This window comes from Vidua chalybeata, chromosome 4 (assembly GCF_026979565.1).
Source record: "Vidua chalybeata isolate OUT-0048 chromosome 4, bVidCha1 merged haplotype, whole genome shotgun sequence".
Lineage (NCBI taxonomy): Eukaryota > Metazoa > Chordata > Aves > Passeriformes > Viduidae > Vidua > Vidua chalybeata.
In genome coordinates this window covers 59603850-59629988 of record NC_071533.1, presented here as the reverse complement: position 1 = coordinate 59629988, position 26139 = coordinate 59603850, and the positions used below count along the sequence as shown (strand labels likewise).

Genomic DNA, 26139 nt, shown 5'->3' with positions numbered 1-26139 from the left:
TGTTTGAAGGCTCAGGTATGGCATACAAGTATCTGCTACTTAAGCTGAAGAGTAAATGCTCATTGAATAATAGAATTTACATAATTACAGCTAGTTTTAAAATCTCCAGTGCCTATAAGCATGAACTGACACTAACTTCAGTGGCAGCTGAGCACAGCTTGTTGTTGAGCAAACATATGCACACCACATGAAATTGTTAGACAGTGAGAACTCTGACACACACTCTTTCATGCGTATTTTTAAAAGCAAGATTATTTATTTAATGACTGTGGTATACTTTATTAGGTTTTGCTACTTAGCGGAGTTTCAGTGACATTTAAGTAAGCAAAGGCAAGTTTCATTTTCATCTGAAGTTAGAAGATAGGGTGCAAGATAAGCAAATTGGTCAGTCATTGTCAAGGTGTCAGGAGTTGGTCTCAACACCTTCCTGTGAATTAATATGTTGACGTATTCTTTACTTGTATCCTCAAAGTGAAAATGCAACAGTCAAAAAATGGAGTAGATCTGTAATGCTTCATTATATTATGGGGAACTCCTTGCTCAAAAGGCAAATCTGACTTTTGAGACATTTCAGTAAGTGTTCTATTTATATCTGTACGGATGAATCAGTGACAATAAGGCAGAAAACGTCAGCATGATTTGAATGGATGTGTGAGGTAGCATTGTTCTCTCTGGTTTCCTGACTGATCCTTTCCATCAATGAGCGTTATGGGAACGGATTTGTAGAAGTCAATGATCTCTTCCACTGAATTAAATTTCTGGGGGGAAAAAGATAGTAATCAGTGACTGAAAGTGAAATTGCTATAACTAATCTATAATTTAATCTATAACATTAAAAGACTTGCAAATGACAATATTAAAAATAGGTAACATTTTCCATGGAATTATGATTAGAATGAAAACAATTCTAAAATGAAAAGCACCATATTTTGATCCTTACATTTCTTTTTTGTGTCTCTGTCATGTGTAGGACAAAGCAACTAGCTCCTTAGGGCAAAAAGGGAGCATGTCTAAACCCTGAAAATGAAGTATCACCTATAAAAGGTTGTGATGCCAGATGTGATGATAGATATTGAAATGATGAAGCAACTATAAATTGTTACTAGTTTTTTTCCTGCCACAAGTTACACTTAATTAGCAGTACATGATATTTTACACTGCAAGTTTCAGTGTACCTTATGAAATATATGCTTTGTTTTCCCATTCAGATTATTGAGACAGTTGCTATAGAATCCCTTTGAAGTATGGAACAAGAAGCATCTTGTTCTCTCACACCCAAAAAACTGACATTCTCCAGGCAACTCCTAAAGTGATAAAGGTCTGGTTCAAGGTTGCTGACCTGATCAAACAGCAAGAGAAAGCTACACAAGGTGTTAATTCTCATCTGCCCGAGTGGAAGAATCCCCTTCCAATGATTAGCAGTCCTTCAGTTTAAGTGGTTCTCTTCCTTGTGTGTACCTTCCAAGCTCTCATCACACCACAAACATCATATCAGTGTTTTCCTCTTGAGCTAGTTTTTGTACTCATTGGTATTAAACCACCAGAACTGCACACAGTAATGCAACCTTACTTTGACACTAATACTTACCACCTACTTATATAACATTTCCTGTAAGCATGGCTCTTCATTCTACACTTGGTGGTGTCTCGTGGTACTGTCTCTCACCCCCACCTGATTCACACCAAGTTTATAACAGAATCTGATCAAGGATGTGATTTGGTGAAACTGTTGCTGTATTAAGAGGAAAATGTTTTGATCTCAAAGCCAGTATGGTAATTCAAGTTTTCTTATGATAATTTTTACTCATATGCATTTGTTTTACTTTGCTGTTTCCTCTTTGCTTATGTTCAAAGTCACTGTTGCTACTGAAAACTGAGGCAAAACTGTGGTCTGTATTTCATGCCTTATGAAAGTAATCCTTTTTTTATTCTAAATTAACTCTTCCAGCACCAGTTCTTTTCCTGTTTTGGAATGTTTTTTTTCTGGTTGGGAAGTCAAAAAGTCTACTGTGATTGTTCATCTGCTTTGGAAATTTAATTAGGCTTAGGTAGGTTAATGCCACATTGTTCATATTTCTAGTTGTTTAGTAATGGGTAAAAAATGTCTCAGAATTTTATGTCCCCAGCTCTTTTAATGGAACTCCACGTTTTGTTAGGTGTAAAGACACCTAAAGACATAAAGATGAAGAAAATTCAGTATTTGATTTGTTTCCTTTCACTGTTGAAGAGACTCAGCCCATCTCTGCTGTCGTAGGAATTTCCTATCTGCAGGTCTACAGCCTGTTCTGGGGAGGTGGAAATAGGGAGTCAAGGATTGCTCCTGAAAGGTGTACTCTGAATTGTGTTGGGAAGGTGGTGAAACTCTGGGATATGTTGCACGTCCTCAGTGAGACCTTTCATCACTGAGCTGTGGACAAGATGCTTATCTTGTAAACCTCTCTCAGTTGAAGGTGCTGGCTGTTTGTTGTGCCTCTTTTCCTGGCAGTAACTGTTGACATAACACTGTCAGTGGGAAGCAATGTGGAAGTGCTCTCTAATCTGCTTGGATGGGCCAGGCCAGTTTGGTGGCTGCTGAAGGTGGGTGCAGCTAATACTTTTGGCTCACATAGAAATGAATTGAGTGAAATGTTGTGACTGCTATGACTTAACAGTTTGAAAAAGGTATCTGCAAATGCAGTGGTGAGGATGGAGAAAGTGTTTGTGGATGGAACAGAGAGATCCAGAGATACACGTCAGGCTCTGCTCTAAACTTCTTCGTAAAGCAGGCACCAAGCGGAAGAGAAGCCTACATCTGCCTTTCATTTTGATGCATTTTTAACTGCATTGGGAATTGAGACTGATGCTACAGACATGCTAAAACCATGTATTTTGTGTGTGGCAGATCTAGTTTTGAAAAGGAGATAAGAAAAATATGTAAATTTCATGTCATGATCAGCTTTAAATGTGAGCAAGGTTTGTATTTCATCATTTCCAAAAGAACTACGCAGATGAAAAAAGCCAGTGTTACAGGGATCTCTGGATCTTTAATAGTGAAATTGTCTGGAGTAGAGGAAGGCAACAGCCAAGTAAAGGGTGCTCTGTTTCGAATGTAAATTCCTAAATTCCATGTATACATCATTTTGGGGATCTGCTCTTTATAGCTTTATGTAATTTGGCCTTTAGAAAGCTCAATATAGCATATTAAAGATGTACGTAGGTGTGAACATCTGTGGCTAAATAGCTAGCAAAAGATGTAGCTCCCCTAAGAGAGTAAGTGATTTTTTTACCCTTCTATTTATTATATTAGAGTTTGATACTAATTTAGCTTCATGGAACTTCAGCTACTTTTACCATAAAAATCTGATGATCAACCCCTTTTTTCCCTCCTTATGGGAACTAATGATAAAAGCACTCACGAGAGTTAAATGAAATACATTTTAAAAAATAACTGTTAATTTAAAATGTTGGTGATAGATACAATATGTTAACAACTTGTAGGCTGTATAGTAAAAATTGAAAGTTGCAATAAGATAGGGAAAACTTTGAATAATTATTATTATTTATGTGTGAGGAAAAAAAACGTGTTTTTAATGGATGAAAACAGACTAATTTAAAAGTGAAAACACACTGCAGAAAATCTATTAAGACCAAACCTCTGAATAAAATCACCAACTGTGGAAAAATGTAATAGGTCTGCACATGTTTGTTGGTGTTTAGTTTTCTTTCTCATTGGCTGGTGAAGAGGGAATACTCAGCTAATCTAGATAGAACAGCTAGGTCTGGCTGCACTGCAAAATGTGGTGTAACAAATGGTATCCCTGCAGAGGGGCAAAGCAGAGTGCTCTGGAAAGCTTTTTAACAGGTACTAAAAATTACAGGCAGCAGTTTTCTGTAATTCACAGCCTTACAAAGTGTTTTCACTCTCTTTGGGAAAAAAACCTTAGATGCGCTGCAAAAATTGAGGTGAGAGTTTTCAAGAAAGAGCCCTTTTGGGGAACCCTATGAGATTGCCTGAGATGGAAGAAGCTCTTCTGAGCAATGTTGGTGCCACTGATTGTTCATTACTGCTTATGTGCTTTGTTCCTGGTTCTATTTTCGTGTCTACTGCTGAGAATAATACATAGGAGTGGAACTTTGCCACGTTTGTGATTCCCTGGCACAACACTTAGTTGACCAGCAAAGCAATTACGATTTTTTTTCTGTTGTGCTTGATCCAGGGGAAGATTTGAGTTAAAGAGAAGGAATCCTCAAAGAAGAAGGCATAAGTTAGGCAGTTATGATTACACATTTGGCCTGGTAGAGCCACGTCTTGGATGCACTGTGTGTTGTTAACTAGATGCTTGGAATCCTTATTTTGGAGTTGTACTTTGCAATTTGACTAATCAGTCCAGACCCACTGTTTAAGATATGTACTGTCTGTTCAGAAGTTGGAACAAACAACAGTCACATATTTTGGTATTTCCTGAGACGGGAGGGATTGTGTTCTCCTTCCTTTTAGTTCAGTAAAAATTGTTGATGTACTGTTCAAGTAATTTTCCAGTTACCTTAATTGTTAAAGTGAATGAAATGAATGAAACTAATGAAAATTTAGTTCTATGTCTTTATTCTCTAGTGAGAATACACATATACTACATTATGCTGTAGCGTGCCTTATTTCTGTCATTGTTTCTGTTCTGAGCCTGTTTGTATTAGAGCCATTACAGGAAGACTAAACAATGTCAGAACCGTGGAAAACTAAACTAAACTAAACTTGCTTTCTCCTAAGTCACACTAAAATTCCAGGAAATCATCTGGGAGTTTCAGTTCAGAAATGCAGCCAGTGCTTTATAGAATACTGATGGTCACTACAGCAGCACCAGGATGATGCAGTACAGTTCTTGATTTTTGCAACCATTCAGCTTCCAAACTGTTTCACTGTGCTTGCATAATGAAGGTTTTTCCCCCCCTTTATCATTAAACAAATATCCCTGAAGAACAACTTGCCAGTAAACCTTGTTCCTCTTTTGAAAGCTCATGAATCCTATCCCATATTTTCTAATAAAAACTGTAATATAAATTTTGGACCTATCAAATGCCTTAAATCAGCTTGGGTCATTTGTGATTTCAGGCTTTTTAAAGTCTATCTATACAAAAGGTAAGTTCTGAAAAGTATTGACATGCATGAAAAGGATATAATTGAAGATTCAGCTACAGAGTTTTTGCTGCTTCAGATGAGTTGGATTTGTGTCAGTGATTTCCATAGCTAATAACCCATAGGAAGTTGTTGCTTTGCTTTTTTGCTCTGCAGCTGAGCATTCTTGTTGTGTTTGTCTTTTTAAAATTTTTTTTGTTGGTTCTTTTGTTTTAGTTTTGGTTTTTTGTTTGTTTTGTTTTGCAAGTATCACATTTTTATAGAGTTGACTTTCATGTTAATGTTTTTTTTCCTTGTGTTAAACACAAGAAAACTTGCAGATACAGTGTTTATTTAACCATATATGTAGAATAAGAATTAGACTCTTATCATGACTATAATTGAATTTAATTATGTAAAGAAGCATTGCTCGTCTAAAGGGATTTTCTAATTGAAATTTACCATATCTGAAAGACTGATTGCTAGGGACCCACATGATTTAATTGCTTCTGAATATCCATGACAACTGTTTTCCTATTGTTTCATAGCACCAAGTCCTGCTGTCAGATATGCGGAGCTGTATATATTTGAAAACACCTGCTTAAATTATCACAAGTTTAAAAATATGCTAAAATAATAGATATACCAGAAAAGGTAGAACTTCTCTTTCCTTTTTACTTTGCAGGTGTTACTTTCAGTAGATAGAAGTATTGTAAGTACTTAGGAGATTTTTTTAATTGATCAAAATCTGAATTTGACCATGGTATGCAAATTTGGTATTAAGTTATGTTGAAGCTGCTTGAAATTTGAGACACTTAAAATGAAGGTATTGTAAAAGAAACTTTTATGAAACAGCAAGTTTCTTATGTGGGAGAGTTTGTAACTAGTATTTAGTATTAAAAACTTGTGAAGTGTAACATAAAAGCTATAGGCTGTAACAGCAGATGGCATTTTACTTACACACTCTCCTCTGAGCCCTGTTCCCAAGGCATATTGTTGGCTTTCTTCCAGGAATCGTACTTTAATGTTGTATACTCTTCTTCCATAATAAACAACCAAAACGTATGGTTCAGCCTTTGATTTCTTTGAACAATCTCTAACCAAGAATGTCTCATCCTGAATGATACAGATTTAAATTATGGATGGTGTGGTTAGTTCACAACAAAACTTGTAAGCCATTGTGGACAGTTTACAGAAGTTTTCCCCCAAGAGTTTACCTCCCATGTTTTGAGATAAATGGTACTTACAGTGTTTTTCTGTAACAGTATCTTCTCTGCTTTATGACGATCATATTCTCCAACATACCACTCACATTTGTTTAAATCCTTAATTTTAAGATAGCATAATCAGTGTGTAGAAATTAACAAAAACTGGCAGAAGAAAAATTGTATCTAATTGTATCAGATTGTATCTAATCTGCATTTAAAGCACATGCAGCACAGTATACAATGGTAATGCATCTATATGGAGAAATCCAGATAGGAATTGTTAATCAAATTAGACATTTAAATTCTTATCCATGGTTTCAAGAGCTCACATTGGACTTTCTCAATGGTGCTGAACACCCACAGCTTTCATGGGGGGGGGTCAGGGATGGTGCCATATACTGTTAATCCAGTTCCCCAAAAACCTGTAATTTTTTTGTTGCAAAGCTGGTCTTTACCTTTTCAGTGGGTTTGGGAAGAGATTGCATTTCCTGTTCTACAAGCAAATGTTTTGATTTATTTTTGCATGTTGCATATGATGTAGGAGGTGGTGGCTTCTTCACTGTCAAATGATCTTCACTTAATGTGGAACCTGTAAAAGTAAATTCAGAAGGAAAAGGTTGCATTCTTAAAAGCTGTAATTTAATTTTATACTATGTTTTACTTAGTAATTTTGAGAATAGTACTTTTAATTTAGGGTATTGTGATATTAACCTTAAAAATTTAGAGCTTTCTGTGAAGAGTGGTCTTGTGCTAATGCAGCATCAATGATTTCAGATTCATGTCCCCAGAGATTTAACACATAAGATTCCTGATTGATTTTGACTTCAATCTGACAGGCTATTGTGCACACAGCAAAATAATAAACTATTAATAAAACAGCAAATGCTAAATAAAATACTAAATATGGGACAAGGATAATGGTTCATTCTGTTCTACTTTCACCTTTTGAATCCCTTTTATTTGTGTTGGATCCCAGTTACTGTTATATTGGATCATATTAAAGCCCCTCATTATTCCATTGCCAGCTAGCATTTTTTCTACCAAGCTGTTGAAACCTCAGATGATTCAGAAGTTCTGCCATGCTGATGAATTTCAGTTTTCTCTGTGACTTGTTTCATTTAACAAATTCAGGACCAAGGGGTAAGGTTGCTCTTGCGTTAAGGAGGAGGCGTTGGTCTTTGGCTGTGTGTGCCTGCTCCTTGCAGTGCTGCTGTGCAGGGGCCTGGTGGAGCTGAAATCTCTCCCAAAGCAAATGTGATTTGCTGTCTCTACTGGCTAGACTCAGCTGCCCAGGTCTCTGTGGAGCTAAGGAAATGCAGGGGTTGGGTCAGGAACACAAGAAGTCATGTAATACAGGAGGCTTAGGCTGACTGAGGATGCAGAAACAGCCTGAGAAAAGCAAGGGCTTCCTTCCAATGTAAATTTTCAGGTATGTGACATGGGGAAAAATTGTTAATTGAACATAAACCCCACCATATTCTGCTGTGTAACAGAAAACAGTTTTGTGTTTTTCATGCAATGCTGGTGGGAGAAATGATCCAGTTTCCATTTTGAAAGTAAATGAGAAAAATGTGTTTTTCAATGGCCTCCCTCTTTTCCTTCTGGTTACTGTCACCAGAGACAGTGCTGTTTGTCAGGTGGTATTTCATTGTGCTTTATCTGTTCATGCTTTATCAGTTTATTACTGTTATGCCAGTGTAGCATTTGACAATATTAAATTTTACTAGGAAGACTTTCTTTTACAGAGGGGAAGCGGTTTTCATGGCCTTTCACTGTTCCATTCATATTTGTACAGTGTTCTGATTTATAACTGCATTACTTTTGTTTTTAAAACAAGATCCACTGATAGCAGTAGACAAAGAGCCATGATCTTCAGCAGGCAGTCAGTCTGTTCAGTATTGAAATCACTGTTCAAAGGCCTGGCACCAGACATCAGCCTTTTGTTTCTGCAATCACTTTGACTTGTCAAAATGTGAAATATTCTTACTGTTCAGCTTATTGGATCATGATTGTACCATTTTTGTTTGCATTGCATTTTTAGTGGCTGCCATCCTCAGATTTTTTTTTGAAGAGACCCCACTGCTAGGACCATAGTGCTGTATATTTTTTGCAGATTTTTTTTTTCTGGTGTGTCTTAAGGTGTGGGACAAGAAGGGTAAAATTAAAATTCTCTTGCAATGCTTATGTACCAAATCTGGCTGAGACGGAGCTAACAACACCTTGTCAAGAAATAAGGTTTAATAACATTAATATTTGTTCTTACAATATTTCTAAGCCAAATATAGACTTCAAAGGCAATTATAGGGTAGCAGGGGAAACGCTACTTATTTGTTCTCTCCCTGTTGCTTCAGGAGGGCAAGGAATTGACAGAGGAAAAAGGATACTCTGCTGTCCCAGAGAGCCTAAAGGCTGTTTCTTACTCTTATTTTTCCATGTTAAGTTTGGCTTTCAAAGCAATCTTTAGTTCTTACCTGATCTACAAATGTTTTTAGATCTCCGTGTACACTGAGGGCTAGGAAAAAGCAATGAATAGAAGTAATGTCAGAAAAATATTTCTTTTAGTGGCAGTGTAAGAGTCAAATTAGAGAGCAATGCATAGCTCTGTTTCCCCAGAGTATCCCTTTCTCCTACTGATGGCAGCTTTGGGCCTTCTCAGGTTTTGGGTGGTAATTGTGTATTTAGTGTCTCTTGACAAATTTCCCTTATTTTCACAAGCCACTTTTTCAAGTTGCATTGAGTTTTGGGTATTTTTACTCTCCATAAGAGTTCCATATTTTAAGTGCATGTGTAGTGAAGCACAGTTTGCTTTTGTTCACTGCTAATTTCAGCTGATGTTCCCAGTGCCGCTATAGGAAGATCCAGGGAGCAGTTCTTCCCTGCCTTTTCTGATTTTCAAGACCGCTGCTTAGTGGCTGGCCAGTTAGTATTTTGTTGTGTTATAGTGGGAGGAATATTGACCAAATAACTTGACATAACAGAAGCATAAGAAGAAAGAGAATACTAGGGGTCACAAATATGGCCATATTTACTCCACACAATAATATTATCCCAGAGAAATGCCGTTATTGTAAACAATGCTACATGAGAGATTCTGTATTTGTCTAGGACGGATGTTAAATCATTCACATACTTCCTGTGCTGTCTCTTATATTTTTGGGTTTTTTTTGCATATTTCAGTAGAAAAGAGATTACAAACATTTAGAAAGGAACGATTTGTATAGGTCAGAAAAACAATGTAGGTCTAACTATGGAAGATCTCTGTGGAAGAATAATGGGCCTTTGGAAAGCCAGGTGTGTATCCTTTGTAAATAAAAATAGAAAATGAGGGGGAGAGGAAATGCTGAGGCTGGAGATAGCAGAACTTCTTTATACAATATATTTAATACCCTATCACAGAAATAGCGGCAGAAATGTAATACAGGAGCATGCTTTTAAAGATAAAAATTGGCTGTGCAATTACAATAGCTTGAAAGCAATTCCCAAAGATGTTCATGTCATACATCAGGGCAAAACATATCACTGCATGGCATCAGGAAGTGGTAGCATTTTCCTGTTATTGCATAGTGAAGTACAATTTTCTAGGGCAGAATGTTTAGTCCTTGAAGCATCCAGTACAAACTCCTGAAATTCTTCTCTTCCTACCTGGCTTCAGGAGGATGCTGTTGTGCTTGAAAAGGTACTTCAGGTTTCTTCCTCAAACTTGTAACTGTTAGTAAAAAGGATAAGAACTTAGTATTTCCTCTTTTGTATGACAGCATCTAGGAACTACTGTGAAGTAAATTAAGTAAGTTCATACATGAGGGTGAGGCAGTTCAATAGAAACCTTAAAGGGCTGTAATCAGTCTGGCTTGAATGAGTCAGGTAATGATTTCAGTGGGAAACATTTGGACTAGTACTGAATGTTACATGGGGGATGTTACAGGGTTTGCTGATGCCAAATATGGCTTCACATAATAGTAAATAATGTAGAATGTTGCACTAGAAGTATATGGAGAATTCATAAATCCTTTTTATAGGACAGGATAGACATTGAATTTATTAATGCAGTCGATTCTATTTCTTGCTGAAAATCAGGAAATGGTGCCTTAATCCACAAAAGGAAAAGCCAGAGGAAACTATGAACTTATTAACACAAAGTGTAAACAGCATGAAAGCCGTGTAACTTGTACCTATCTTCAAAGTATTTCGGAGTAACGTTGTCATGGACCTTTGTGCACCTGGACTCAGTGAGTGGTTTAAGCCATTTTTTCAAAGCTGTATGTACATCTAAAGAATTGACATGTTTTTAGGACATTGGAGGTTTCAATTTTTAATTTTTTTTTTTAGCTTTGAAAGCCTAAAGCTTTTAAAAAACTTTATTTCTAAATTCTCACCCTCGAATAGTGGTAGAGCAGCAAGATTGACAGAAGGATGATGTACTCTGTGCAGATCTCTTTTGGATATCCTTCTCTTGTTTTTTTTAGGCACCAACACTCTTACTTTCCCCAAAACTTTCAGACATTTGCTTAGGACAAATGTGTTACCCTGGCTTCCCAAATAGCTGTAGCTAAGGCCAAGTTAAGTTTCCTTTATTCTGCTGATCATCAGCAACTGTTGAGGTCTCTCTAACTCTCCATTCTCAGCAGATGTATACCTGGGGGATATCTCTTGTTTCAGTTAGAATTTTAATGATAGAACACTTTAGTTTTGGAATATAAAGCAAAGACAAGAAGTTATTATCATATTATTGAATACTGACCTTGTTCTCTTCCAGGTGCCTATATAAAATGATAACATAGTTAATATTTTTCTTTGGATTTGTAACTTGAATTTACCCCAACAGGCCCAACTGTCCACCAGTTTAAAATAATTTGTAGACATTCAATCATTAATACCTGATCACTTTGTCAAAAACAAATAATGAATACTGATCTCAGTCTGCTAGCAAAAATGAGAATTGAACTTTTTAGGGGTGAAAGTGAACGTGGTTTACTGCGAAGATCACCATTTCATGATGATTGTTAATGATCAATTTAACTTACAATATGGTTTTCCTTCCCTGATCTTGTATTAAATTGAGATTGATTATGGTTGACTGGAGAGACACAAAGATTAAAATCAGTCACTTCTTTTCAGGCTCCTTAACTGACAGTACAATTATTTTACTGTCATGGCAGATATTTCATTCAAAATCACTGTGTGGAGAGTCTTAATCCAGCATATTATGTTAAAAATAAGAATGGCAGCTTTCTAAATATTGGAGTTCAGCTCCTAAACTTTCACTTTATTTCTTTATTATTTTGATTCACAGATCAAAATGATGGGAATATAAATTATTTTGTTTGTTAGTTTGATGCACCTAAGACTATAATACATAAATATTAAAGATAAAAATAGGGTGTTTTTTTTGGTAGATATTGCATTTTGAACCTTCCTTATAAGTTACTTCCCCAATAATGTTTACCTATTACTTAGTAATTTCAAGTCTTATTCAGGCTGGACAAGACCTGGGCAGGTCCTAGACTTTGCTCCTGCTTAAAGCATGGAGAACTGGGAGATGAGACCTGGGTTCTCAGAGCTTTAACCAGCTGGGTCTTGCCAAGCTCCCAGAGTGCAGATTTCACAGCCTATCTGGGAAAGCTCTTTCAATACCCTCATAATTAATTTTTCTTCCCTATTTATGATTGAAACCTTCATAATTTCAAGATTGTTGCCTTTGGTACTACCACTGTGCACTCTGTAAAGCACCATGCTCTCTGCCTTTTTGACAAACATCTCTCAGACACTGACTGGCAGCTGCTGGGCTCCCCCAGGGCTGTCCCGTCTCCAGGCAAAGGGAGCCCAGTCCCACCAGACTCATTTCACAGGGCAGGTACTGCATGTCCTGCTGACCCTGTGCTGACCCTCTCTGCTCTGTCAGCTTCAGCCTTGAGCAGTACTCCAGGTGTTGTCTAATGAGTGATGAGTAAAAGGGAATAGTTCCCTTGTTCTCTTGGCAATGCTTCTGTTGACACAGCTTGATATGCTCTTGGCCTTCATGGCTGTCATGGATACACCAGTGGCTCATGTTCAGCCTTTGGTCCCCAGGTCCTTCTGAGCTGAGCAGAGGGCTTAGTTCATTCTTAGGTAGCATTTTGCCTTTATCCTTTCCAATTTCAAGAGGCTCCTCAGTACCCTTTCCTGTCTGGCTTCTGGTGAAGGGCAGTCCTTCTCTCAAACCTATTGACCTGCTCTTTGGTATTTGAAACCCTGACAAGGCAACTTTGTCTTCTCCAGGTCACACTGAAACTGTTTAGGCCTTCATATCTATAGGAAAGGGAAGTGATCAAAATTAAATTTTATCTTTTCCATGTCACGAGACACACAATATTTCTCCTTAGGATGTAGCCAAACTAGGAGTCTGTTAAGAACTGAGGTATTTGTGCAGCTGTACGGTATCCAGCCAGAAATATTAATTACAGCTGTAAGATATTTATTTTTCTTGGGAGCGTTTTCACATTTGGTTTGTAATGAGTCAGTATCCAGGACAAGAGAAAGCTTTTTTTTTTTTTTTCTTAAATATTATCTTTCTTGCCAATATATCATTTTTTTTAAGCAGTAAGTGTTGATTACAATATTGCTATCAAACCATGTTTTTGTCATCATCTTTCAAACTAAAGCTTCTAACCAAGAGGAGTGAGGTTTGGGGCAGCCTCCCAGTCAGAACTGTGAAGGAAAACGCAATGGATTTAAAAGTTAGACAAATCTGTAGATTTGTGCTTCAACCTGCTGTGGAAGGAAATGGTTGGGATTAACTACTATAGATTCCTTTCTTCTGTTCCCTTTAATGAGAAAAAAAAACATTAAAACCAATTCAGTAGGAACACATTAGTGCAGGAACTAAAACATTCAGTAAGAAGCACAAAATGCTATAAATGATAACCTCTTTCCAAATTTTACAAACATCCTTTATCACTGCATGATTGTAGGGACTGTATCTCTTAATAAGTTTTATAGGAAAGCACTTGTCATAACTGAACTCCCTTATTGGTAAAACCGTTTCCTCTGCTTTATTTCATTGGTCTGAGTAGAAAGTGAATGGGGAAGGAGAGGCAAAAGGGAGCTGGGGAATAGCAGTTAAAACTGGATTTAAAATTTGTCCATTTTTGTTTCATATTGAAATGGGTCATCTTATATTTGAAGTATTTATATTATATTAATGCTATTACACTCTGTTGACTTTATAATTTCAGTTTTCTGCTTGTAAAATGTATGTGGAATCTCTATCTGAAGGAGAGTGTCTCCTGCTGCTCCCTCTTCACAGGCATCCACATCAGGCAGTTACGAGAGATGCTTTATGTGCATAGTTGGACAGGTAGCTTTGCACTGTACCTATGTTTTTATTTCTGCAAATAAATTCAGAAACTGACCCCTTCAGGAAGTAGCAGTATTGAAATTGCAACACACATTAAAGATGGATGCTTTTATGGCACAAAGCTAATATGACTTACAGGGTTTTTTTAACCTAATAGGCAAAAATACTATTACATACTGTGTAGCTGTGGAATGTGGCTTTTATGGTCCTAATACATACAAAGATGAATACTTACTTTATTTGATTCCTTAACAGATGACTGTCTGGAAAAGAAAGAATAATATGCAAAACATTTAATTATGATAAAATAAAAATCACTTTGAGTACATCATCACTGATTACATCTTGACAAGGGAAGGATTTTGCTACTGCTAGAGGAGTTCAGAGGCTGGTTATTTTTTACATGAATTATTTTCTGGAGAAGTATCTAGGACTTCCTTAAAAAAATAGCGTCTACTGAATTCATTATGGTAAAATACAACTGTGTTAAGGATTTATACTGGGAGGAGGGGGAAAAAGAGGAGTATCAACTTCAGCACTTTTCATTTCATGCCAAAAGGCCTCATTACACATTTCAGAATCAGCTATAAATGGAAGTAAGTTCCTTGAAGACTGAAGAATTAAAAAAATGAAACACTCACAGAGCTGAAATGGAATGTGTAGAGGAAAGGAAGTGCAAAACAGGGAAAGATGAGTGGAGAATGTTCCTCCTGGCCCTCATTAAGTAGGTGTTAAGGTATTTTTCTGCCTTTTGATATGACTGATCAATAGGAATATCATCCTTTCCTGGGAAGGAAATATTCTCCTTCCAAAAAAGTGGACGAGGTATTGAGTCTGGCATCTTTTATTAGATGTTTTGATTGTGATGAAAGCTTACACTTTTTAGCAGTGTGTATCTCCTAATAAAAGAGACAGGGTACCAGATTTTACAAGCTATTTAGCAACATAAGCTGTGAATAAGCATCTTGTAGTTTTTGGAAGGCTCTGAGATTTAATCTCTGTTTAGCCTATCTCCTGGACTGAAAAAAATATGACAGTGAGATATTTTGCTAAATCAGTCAGAAGACAAAAGGAAGATCTCATATAGGAAACCCTGGGACCTATTTTTCAACAGTGTCAAGGGCTCTTGTCCTCATGTCTGTGTTGAAAACATCCATCAGCATGGAGGTCTGAGGCAAGAAATTTGAAAATTATCTGTATTATTCAAGAAGGCTAGGAGAAAGGAGAGGAACTGTTTTGGTTTGGATAGTTGTTTTTGTGTTAGTTTCTTCAATTTGTTAGCTTGGTCCCCAGGGCCATTACTTAATGTGTGAAAGCCATATTCAGGACACTGGGTGTGTGGTAAAGTTCCATGACATTAAAGATGTGCTTGCAGGGCTGGCCTCCACCTTCAAGGGACATGGCCCTCGTTTACCACAGGCATATAAAAGTTTCAATCACATCAGAGCTTCTAATACACATTCCAGGACCCTGCACTTGCCTATTTTTTTATAAAGCTATTTTTTAGATTGTATAAATAATGATGTGTTAAATTTTATAAGTCTTCCAAATTTTGTTGGAAAACAAGACTTGCACTCCTAAATCACATCTATGGTTGGACAGCTTTGCTTACAGTCTAGCAGAGGACTATAAGCTGTGGTGCCATACTCCTTCCCTCTGCAGCTCATATGTTTTCTTCTTACAAAACTGTAACTGGACTGAAGATGGGTGAGAAATATTTTGAGTGAAGCGCTTGTGAGAAATTTGTCAATGCCTCCCCCAGATATTGTGTTGTCTTATTCTGTTCCACTTCTGTTTTACTTATGTGATAAAACCCCCTAGTACAATAGACATGACATGTATTTATATGACAGAATTTGGCTTTATAATAGGACCTTTTAAATCCAAGTGCTCTGCATACTAATATCAGCTGGCAATGTGGATTATAACATTTCTCACAAAGCTTTTACTCTGTGCTGCCTTACCAAGGGAGGTGATCAGTCATGGGAATTGGAACTTTGTAACTCTATGTCAGGTCTTGCATCTGAATATGAAACTACTTCATATTAATAAAATGTCTTAGCATCCAACATATTTTGGAACCTAAGCCATGAAAAAATTTAAGCATCATTCAGGAAAAAAACACCATGCCAATAACCCATAATTAGAGTTCACTCAACAAATATATACTTTAAGCCAAAGATTATTTGCTTGATTTGTAAGCTTATTTTCCCCCCAAAGGATTTGAAGTGACCTCTGTAAAATGAAGCAAAATTCCATCCTGATGAGCTGAAATTGAAATAATTTAAGGAAGGATGCACAAGATTGACACAGCTTCTGGCTGCTATAGGTTTTTGTCAAGAGTCATTTGAGCATTATACCCCATGGCCCCTGGATTCCTGTTCCCAGAATGTGTCCAGCACTGTCCCCCGTTATGAATGTGCATTTTGGTCACACAGCAGGCAGACATGCACATCTGCTGATGTGGCAGTGAGCAGAGTGCTCATCTGGCCAGGTATGTGTTGTGTGGAAAAAGCAACCAGACTCCTTACCTGGCATAAGCATGTGCTGGGTCATCCAGCTGGGCACACGTGGGCTTCAGGTGGCTCATCCTCACTGCCATGTCAGAATGCTGAATGACCACGGGTGTTGTGTGGCTGAGGAGTGCAAAATGAAAAGGGCAAGAAGTGATTTGTAGCTTGGATTCATTGGTCTCATGGGCTGAAGCCAGATTTCTGCCTACAGATGAGTCATTTCTTTTGCTGAATGTAATGTCTTTGGGATGTGGAGTGAGTTTCTGTATCTCTGGTGCAGTCAGTGTGTTTCCCCATCATTTGATTCACTAACTGTGATAAGTAAATAGCATTTTTTTGTACTTAAAAGTGGTTGCAAGACCTCTAAATATTATTAAGGAAAAAAAATATTAAACAAAATGTTCATGAAAGTCATGAAAGTTCTGTCTGCTTTTCTACTCCTTTACCATTATTTTGTCAGTTATTTTTTTTTTAAATGCTAGTGTTACATTACACTAAATACCACTTCTCTCAATTATTCACAGCTGTCTAAAGAATAACTTTCTTAAGCAAAAGCAGAGGTGTGACAGAGGTAAAATTTTGTGGTTTGAGCAGACAGAGTGTTTTGATTCTCAGGAAACAAAGATGAGGAATGCACTGTACCTTGTGACATTTGCTGATATTGGAAATGTGGGATCTCGACTGAGCATGTTCCTCTTGTGAAAGACCTGGCTGCTTATTCTTGGCTCTGCAGGAAGGGGCTGATACTGCTTTGGCAGCATCTTCAGAGGCCTAGAGAAGTCAAAAGAGACCTTGAAGAGCTATTAGGGAATAAAGGAGGTGCAGGGACTGTGTTTTAAGTGCAAGTTCTAGAAGTAAGAGACCACAATTTTCTGAGAGTATTTCAATGTATTTGTGCTAAGCCAAGCTCAGATCCAGGAACTCTTCAGGGCCCTTCAACAGGAACGGTAATGTTGGATAATATTCTACATTTGCAAGACATTGCTGCACTGTGTTTTGTGCTACTAAATACTGATTTTGTGTGCCTCACCAGTGGCACACTGCACACCAGTACAGCTCTGCAGTGTGGATATTTCCAGGTGGGTATGGCTGTATATATGGTCCAGTGAACACAATCCAGTTTCAGACACAGAGGAAAATGTTCTTTATCCCAGGAAACTCACAGGTAACATGGGCCTGGTGTTTTCTGAGGGATGTGGGCACACCCTGTCTGTGCTCTGAGACCAGGCAGTCACAGCCCAGCTCCAGCTCCATGGAGAGGTTGGCTGGACAAAACTGGAGGTGCATCCACGGTGCCTGGCAGAACTGCTTTCAGTGGTGGGAGCCTTGTGTGTTTGCACAATATATACCCAATTTAAGTCAAGTGAGAGAATTAAGAGCCATTCTGGCCACTATAATACAAACAGAAACAAATTTTTGAAATTTTGCAGAATAGTGGATTGAGAATGTTCTTATTCCTGCACTTATTCCTGGTTTTGAATTTTTGAAGTTTTACTGCCCTTTTATGCTATTTCATATTTTTTAGAGTCAAATCTAAATATGTAATGTTAATCATATTTCAAAATTCTTTTTATCTTTTAGAGCAGTCAGTGTAGGCATGGAGAAATAAACTTGCCATTCCTAGATGACCTTTTGAAAGGATTTTTTAAATTATAGCAATTTGAGTTTGACAAATCAAGAAGTGATTAATTTTTTTATTTGTGGGCATATCATACAAAAATATATTTGTGGAATAGAGCTTGGTCTATCTTCTGTGGGAGTAAGTGGAAATATTCCAGTTGATTTCCATACATGATTTAAATGTGTATCAAAAAGCACTGGCAAATTGATTTACGTGAGAATGAAGTCAATATTATCACAGTGAACAGAGCCTAAGGCACCAATAGAATTGATGGAATATTTTTTTCCCCCAGCAATTTATATCTGGGTTGAACCAGATTCGATATTTCTAGGCTTTTGACTTGTCTGCAGGCACAGCCAAGTTGGTTTTGAAGATGCAGGCCTGAGTTCCTGCTACGAATGCTTAGAGCTCGTGTTTTGTTCTCCCTAATTCCATATCAGAACCTGCTAAGTCCAAAGAGAGGCAGCAGCAAAAGGATGCTGGCTCACTTCCAGTCACCTCATTACCATGAGCAGCACAGATGGATGTGAGCATTCATTAGCACTGGGTTCCCCGGGGAGCACAGGTAAGTGATCTCTGATGTGATCTTACCGTGGGGGAGGTGTAGGCTCCTGGAAAAGAGAGGAAACAAAAATCTCTGTAAGCTTTCCCCCTCCCTGAGTTAACTAGAGAGAAATGTGAAGAATTTAGATTAAGTAGACATGCCTGTGTCAAGAGTCAAAGGGTTTATGTGCTCTACAGCACAAAACGTCATTCTATAACATGGCATTTTAAAATCACTGAGGAATAAAAGACATCCTCATGTGAATGCTAGTGAGTGAGGTAATGTAGGAGTGCAGCTAGGAGTTCTCTTTTCCTTTAGCTAGTGCTAGCAAAATGGCAGCCTGCTTTTAAAAATCTATTAAATGGCAAAATAACCAGTAAAAATTTTAATTTATGAAAGATTCTGCTTACCTGGTACCCATGTACTTTCATTCTTCCTCCTAAGAATAATTACAAATAATTCTTAGTAGAGAGCTACCCATATAATTCACAAATGAAGTTACAGCTTTATTCTGTTGTTGTTGTTATTATTATGGGCAGTCCAACCCCATTCCTTGCCCTCTCCTGGCTCTACCTATAGAACTCTGCTCTTGATTTCAGAATGAAACATTTGAGAGTGATATTTATTCACGTATTATAAATTTAAATATTTATCAGAGACTTTATATACGTATCTATATGCTTATTGAGTTAGGGATGCATTTTTTTGTCTGGTCTTATTTTTGTATAGAAATTTATTAAAATACTGGAAACCAATGAAATAAATTCTATTTTTTTCAAACATACCAAAATATGACTGATTATTTAAATTAATATCTTACTACTAAAAAGAATCTTTATTTTTGCTATGTTGAAATTATTTTCCTAAGTTCTACATGCTGAAATCCTAACTAATGCAAAGGACATGCAACATATCTCAAGTTCTCCTTCAAATAAATCATAACAAATTGCTCTGAATAAAATAATGGCAACTTATATGTTTAACATGTCTAGAAAATACTGCTGAAAAAAATCTTCTATGCTATTTATGCCATCTTGTGGCAAGGCCACTTAATAGCACTGGGCATGAGAAAAATTTTAGGAAATATTTAAAAACAGTGTAGCTATTATGTAAAAATAATAGTGCTCTCTACAAGCACTATTCATTCAAGAAATACTAAAAATGACTATCAGTTGCATTTTCAAACACCAGAATTTGATTTACCTTCCTGTACTGGCCTTGGTTCATCTTAACATCAGCACACATGACGTGGAGATATGTAAATCCAACCTACTAAATCCTGGTGGAATTCAAAGCTTTAAATAAACTGGCAAACTCTCCTTGCCTACTGATTTCTGCAGATTTTGAAGCTGGCTTACTTGAATTTATCTCAATTCAGGTTTTTTCTGGGCTACATGGGGATTTGCTCACAAGAATCGATCTAACCTTTCATTTTCAACATATATAGTGCTTACTTTCTCATCATCTGTAGGAATTACTTCTCTCTACATTTTGCATTACAGTGTGAAATAAGGGGGAAAAAAAGCAAATGCTGTTTTACATGGAATTCTTTGAGTTATTTTTCTGGCTGATCAAATTATAATATTTTCTAAAAATCAGCTGTTACAGCAAACAAAAGGGTCACATTTTCTTGGCTTGGCAATTGCAGTTTTTTTGACCATATTACCTTGTGGTTCAAAGATTTGAAAATGGTAAGATAAAAAATACCATTTCTTTTCAAAGATAATTAGATATTTAATCCTTCAGCAGCTGACTTCATGAGGTACTGTTACATCCAAAGTAAATGAAATATAAAAAAGTGTATAGAAAACTACTTTTAAAACAATCCTACAATTGAGTGAATCCTCTGTCAATCAGAGGATTTTATATTTGGACGTTGCATTAGGTTCTTGAAGAATAAGATTGCCTGTCTCTGATTTCACCACAAGAAATGGAACAAAAATTAAAGGTACATTTTTGACTCAAAATTAAAGGGTTTTGAAGCAAATTTAGGCTTAAAGCAGCAGAGAAAAAGGTATGCTAGGTGATGTACCACACCATTAGCATATTCTGAGTAGGTCAGAACATTGTCTAAAAGCCTTTGTAAATGGTCACCCTAGGATGTAAATCCCTAGTGGGAATTGCTAAAGTTGGTATTACTAGTTAAAATAGTTATTAGATTATGTTTTACAATATATTCATGGGAAAAGCCTGAGAAGGATAGGGAGTGAAAAATAATTATGTTATTAGAAGTAAAGCACAATGGGGATCTTGCAGCCTTTTGGTGAAAAAGTTCAGGAGACACCGGCTTCTCCCTGCCCCTATGTCCTTACAATACAGCAAAAAAGAAAATCTGATTTTTAAACTGAAGGGCTTTTTTTCCTCCCCCCACAGTAGGAGCAGGGAACTCCTGAGATAAAATATATCTCCTTCTGTAAATAATTACTTCAGTGTTAGATAGTTGAAAGAGTATTGCAAAATTTGCAGGATGATTGTTTTGGAAAGCAGCTGCTGTTCTGGAAACTGTGTATATTCTATTATGTGTAATCTCTGCCTATGTACAAAAGATAAATATGGAAGTAGAAATTACTATTTCTGTTGGCAGAAATGGGTAGATTTTTAAAAAAATTATACCTCTTATATTTGGCACTGTTCTCAACGCCGGATCAAATGTGTGAATCTGTTAATAAACCAAAAGAAAGATGTGATGTTAGCCATCATTCTTGAAGTTATGGCCAGTAGAAAGGGTGCTGCTCCTGGCTGGGATGCCTCTAAGTCTTAGCAGAAGCCCAGCAGCCAAGGAGTGAAAGCAAGAGGCGAGGGCATCTGTGCAAAGTGAAACAGGAACGGCTCACAGGAACTTGGGCTGCCTGGTGCAGATGAATGTGATGTGGCTAAGACTTTAAATAGACTGCACTTTGGGGCATATTACAGAAAAGGGGAAATCTGTTTATGAATAAGGATTAGTATCTTCACTTACGGCTGAGTATTGAAGGGGCTGACATGGGTTCTCGCTCGTTGGGGAAGTGGTACCTGAAGGCCTTAAGCAACGTGTGTCTGCAAAAGAGGAAGAAAAATCAAGCTTGAGTAATTCAGTAATATAATGTGTGCAGAAGGAGGGGGTTTTAATGTTCAAAATGTGTTTTTCAGGTCAGGTCTCATCATTTATATAGCATTTTAATTTTTTGTGTTTGTTTGTTTTTTTTTTTGTTTGGTTTTTTTTTGTTTGTTTGTTTGTTTTTTTTTTTTTTTTTTTTTTTTTTTTCCCAGAACTTAACAACCATTTTAGCAGCTGTATTGAGAATATAAGCATGACCCTGGTAAGAGCTTGATGGTTAATGTCCCCACTGTGGTTATAAATAAAAGCATTCATAAGCTGGTAAACAGTTAAGGCAGACATTTGACCTTAACTGTGGTTAGATTACTGAATTTGTTTTTCATTTGAACCTTTGCTCTTGGCAATGACGTCATGTTGTTCTGGTTTTGTGAGGGTTGTAGGGGTTCTATTCTCTAGGTAGTATTTTAATTTTTACTTTAGCTTTTAATAAAAACTGCATCCCTGACCATCAAAAAGAAATGCTCAGGTTGTATGCTAACATGTGTTTTTCAGTCATTAATTTTACATCTCGAGGGCACTGATATTTATCTAGAAAAGATGGAAAAAATGTTAGCATTGAATTTTACCCTTTTGAAATACATTTTCAGTCCTTTCTTCACTCTTGTATCTTGCCACGTTGTAGTTACTGGGCATAATACACAGGCAAAAACCAGCTTTTTGTTTAATGTGTTTTACCTTAAATCACAAAACTAAAACTATGTCTTTTGGCTAATTCAGGACAATCTTACACAAACAGCAAAAGATGCTGACTGCTAAATGAAAGTTTTTACTACTAACCAAGATAAAAACTGTACTTGGAATTCACTTCAGGTTTCCAAATAAAATGGACAAATTAGTCTTGGAACATAATGTAGAATATCTGCTTGTTCAGACTGATTGTGATCCTTTCACACACTGATGAATTAACTCACTTTAAAAGCCATCTATTTGTTTAGACATCAAACAATCTCCCACAAAAAATGAGTAGAAAATGTCTTTGCTGACTTTGATGTGAACTGAAGCAAGCTATCGGGTTTATGGTTTCCAGTCTTTGCTATCTAGGACTCCCCTCCATTTTTTTAACTATTTAAAACCTCTGGAGTGTTTATATTGGATTGGAGCAATGCACAGCTAGGATGACATTTCACTTCCATAAATAGGATATTAATTGGCTCTGTATGTTTAGGCATTAAATGTGACTTAGAATAGCTTTAATAAACCAAAAATGATTATGCAGCTACCTTACAAAGTTAAGAATGTTTGAGAAATACACTTAAAATAATTGCTTATTACTGCTTTTTAAAGCATCAGAGAACTCCTTTAGAAAGAATACTACATTATCGTCTGGAGGAAAGTTTAGGGTGTTCTTTAGTACATTTTCCATCTTAAAGAATTCTAGGCTTAAATAGCAGCGAGATTTCCTGAAATGCCTGTGGGTTTGATCAGCCAGCTTTTTACATATTCCATGGGGAATGGGATAACAGAATTTATCCCATGAAGGTAATATTAAAATGAAAAATCAGTGTGTAATTATTAATTTAGCATAATCTAATGAAAATCAGGGTAATTGTTGAATATGAAGAAGCAGAAAAAGCTCTTGTCATGTTTCTGCCTACCCATGTTATTTTCCAGTTGAACCATTTAATTAAAAAAATATATATATCTGGACAGAAAACTCCAAGTCTGTACTGTTCCTCTATAACTCTAGGTTTTGTTCATTACCTGCATATTCAGATTCTTGTAGAGGTTTGGCAGGCAGGATTCTCAAAGAATGCATGGCCTCCAGCACTGAAGAACTTACAGTCTCGTACATATTGTCTTCCTCCTCAGATAGCTCGGAGGAAAACTGTACATCACTCTTGCCCTTCATGGTCAAGTATTCGCTCTGGATAGAAGAGGAGATATACAGATAATACAAATAAATTTAAGCTCAAGATTGATTTCAGCATGGAAATATATGATTGCCATAACCAAACATTTTGGTGCATGGGAAATTTTCTGATGAAAACTGAAGGGTTGGAAAGTAGTTGAGGAAGTGGTTTGAGTGCCTAAATTTTTAATTTAGGTTCATGAAATAGCCATTTGGGAGACAGCTTAAATGTCTCTCTGAATTTTGCCTCTCTGCTCTGGAAAAATAATGTGAGTGTTTAATTTATGATCATTACATTTGAAACTGTATCTTTTATTATAATATTATCCATGTGGTATTTGTATTGTACTGACTGTTTACATATGTCACTTGCAAGAATATATTAACTAGCTCATCACAAATGTCACGCTTCAAAATAAAAACATACGGTGTTTCAGGGAATTTGTGCTAACAAATGTGCAGTCCAAGTGACTGTGATAGTGAGTATGCATTGAACAGTGGAATCCATGGAAATACGGTGCTGAGAGTGACTCAGGATGTCTCTGGATGTGTCTTTACGCTTGTATAGGTTTGTTCAAGGTTGTGTTCTAGAGTGCTGCTCCAGCCTTCATCTTCACTATTTACTCACTGAAACATAACTGCTGGCTTCCTTCAGCACAGAGCCAATATTGCTGCTGAGCAAACTCGACTGAGCATACCCCATGCCTCTAGAAGTCATATTTTGTTACCAACAGTGTAGGTGCATCCATGCACTTGGGTCTTCTGTGATGTTTTGTCTATTCTTAAATTTATTTTATTCTCAAATTTATTCCCTGATATTTGTTTTATTCTCATTACTAATGGGGAACCAATAGCTTCCTGACATATCTTCTTTTACCAGTTAACTGCCCTTTCAGTTCATGCTTTTTCTCTTGAGTGCTAAAATTTAATCCAATTTGTTTTACTGTCCAAGGACACTAAATAAATTGATAACTATCCACACTATCCACTTTATTTCAAACTTTATTATGCTAATGCCTATAATTATATATATATATATTTTTCTAAGAAATAAATATGCTTCATTAAATCTTTCCTGGATTGTCAAGCAACTTAAAAGACTTTGAATCTCATATCCCCAGTGTTACTTTCCTGTGAGCACACTCCAGGTTGTACAGCTCTTTGTTACAACATGAGGCAGACCTCCAAGAGATGTTCTTTACAGTACATTGCAGGGTGAGGTTTGTCCTCATGACAGTACATAAAATCACCACACCCTAGACAGACCCTGCAGGGTACCTGGGTTTTCAGGCTCTTCTCTGCACCATTCTTTCCAGTTTAATAGCAATATTGTCAGCTAGGCTGAGAGTGGCTGTTTTGTCAATCAGTTGTGCAAGCACTTTCACCTAGATGAAATAATTTTCATCTAGACCAGGCATGTATTTGTGAGACTGTCTTCTGGGAAATACCAGAGGCCTAATAAAAAGCAATATATAACATATTTACGGTTTTCTTTCTCATTATTGTAGTCATATTTCTGCTGAAAAGGAAATTACTTTTAGTTTGAGGAATTGATGAGATGCTCTTTGTGTCACATTAACAATTCTTTACATAATCAAACTTATTATTTCCAAAAGATGTTTGTAATAATCTTTGTTTAATAATCTCTCCAGGTACCAAATAAGTCCTCAGGATTTGCTTTCTTTCTTGGAAGAAATTGTGGTTACCACTGTTCTTTTCCATAATTTTAGAAACTCAGGACTCTGGAGAATTCCCAAAGAGAATAAATTAATATCCCAGAAATTTCTTAAATAATTCTTTAAGAGTCTTAGCATAAGTAAATTATTTCCCGACCATTCCTTCCCCATTCTACTCTGTGCTGTTTTTGCCTTCTATTTGGTATTAATCCCATATAGGATCTGATTGTTATTAATCATTCTGTGAAATATGAAGCTGTCAAAGTGCTGATTGCATCAAATTTCTTAAGTCATCCTTCATTTGTCCAACTTGCTTATAAAAACATAGACCCATGCTTTATTTTCATCTTTTTGTGATTTAAAAGGTATTTACACTCTTTTCTTACATGCCTGAACTGAAACTCAAACCCATATTTCAAATACAAATGGAAAGACATTGAAATGTGTTGTTTGCTTTTCAGCTTTCATTTGTATTGCTTACATATTTAATCTTGAGGTTTATGACTTATATCCTTGTTTAGCTTGACTCCTGTTATTTTTACCTGATCTTATGATAAAGGTGTATTTTAGATTCAGCCCATAAATGGAGAATTGGCGAGTGAGTCACTTCTCCAGTCTAGATCCCACTAGAAAAAAAGTAAACATTCTCATCTATATTTCACAATTCTTATGCCTTATTTTGCATTAAAAACCAGTGATGATTGCATTTTTTTTGTTAGTATTATAGCTGAGATGATATTAACATACATCAGGAAGTGAAAAAAAGGTAAAATTTTAGGAACAACATGTGGTACTTACAGAATGATAGGTGTTAGCAGGAATAGTTCTCTTTTCTGTATGAAATGGAGAAAAGCTGTCAGCAGGTCCCATTCTGTTGTAAATTTTACAGTAGCTAGTAACTTATATAAAGGAATAAAAGTCTGCCAACTGCAGATTTGAGAGTATTTATTTACAGTACTTTAGAGATATGGAAAAAAGGACATGAAGCAGGTCCACCCAGGAGTTTGTGGATCTACACAATGCATGAGGAAGTAGCTGTGTGGAAGTGGGATTCACAATCATGAGCGTGTCTAAGCCCGCCCACCAAAAACACCCAAAGAAGGATGTGCTTGAGCTCCTCTTGCTCTCCTGAGTTTTGCTTCTTGGTGCAGAACTTTGAGATCTGTGGGACTCCTGGTCTGGAAATCCCTCTGTGTTTTGTTCTCTCCG

The 26139-nt window shown here is 36.7% G+C and overlaps 1 protein-coding gene across 1 annotated transcript; it reads right to left on the bottom strand.

Annotated features, from left to right (window-relative positions):
- Window positions 1–274: 274 nt before the first annotated feature.
- On the bottom strand, window positions 275–25800 carry CLNK (cytokine dependent hematopoietic cell linker). Its single transcript, XM_053940971.1, has 15 exons — window positions 25729–25800; window positions 23107–23269; window positions 21268–21344; window positions 20922–20967; window positions 18719–18747; window positions 18356–18375; window positions 16786–16914; window positions 13866–13893; window positions 11036–11054; window positions 9940–10003; window positions 8769–8809; window positions 6753–6886; window positions 6337–6414; window positions 6050–6205; window positions 275–758 (listed from the first exon to the last, which is right to left on the bottom strand). The coding sequence occupies exons 1-15, from the start codon at window positions 25798–25800 to the stop codon at window positions 630–632; spliced, it is 1185 nt and encodes a 394-aa protein (XP_053796946.1). The 3' UTR covers window positions 275–629.
- Between the last annotated feature and the right edge of the window lie 339 nt (window positions 25801–26139).

What these genes read in the sequence shown, in the direction of transcription:
- CLNK (XM_053940971.1), bottom strand. Translation starts at nt 25,800, where the DNA reads ATGGGACCTGCTGACAGCTTTTCTCCATTTCATACAGAAAAGAGAACT. An exon ending in ATATCAGCAAATGTCACAAG is followed by an intron (nt 13,894 to 16,785) that starts GTACAGTGCATT and finishes TTTCTTTTCCAG; the next exon opens with ACAGTCATCTGTTAAGGAAT. An exon ending in CAGCATCCTCCTGAAGCCAG is followed by an intron (nt 8,810 to 9,939) that starts GTAGGAAGAGAA and finishes GCTTTTTCCTAG; the next exon opens with CCCTCAGTGTACACGGAGAT.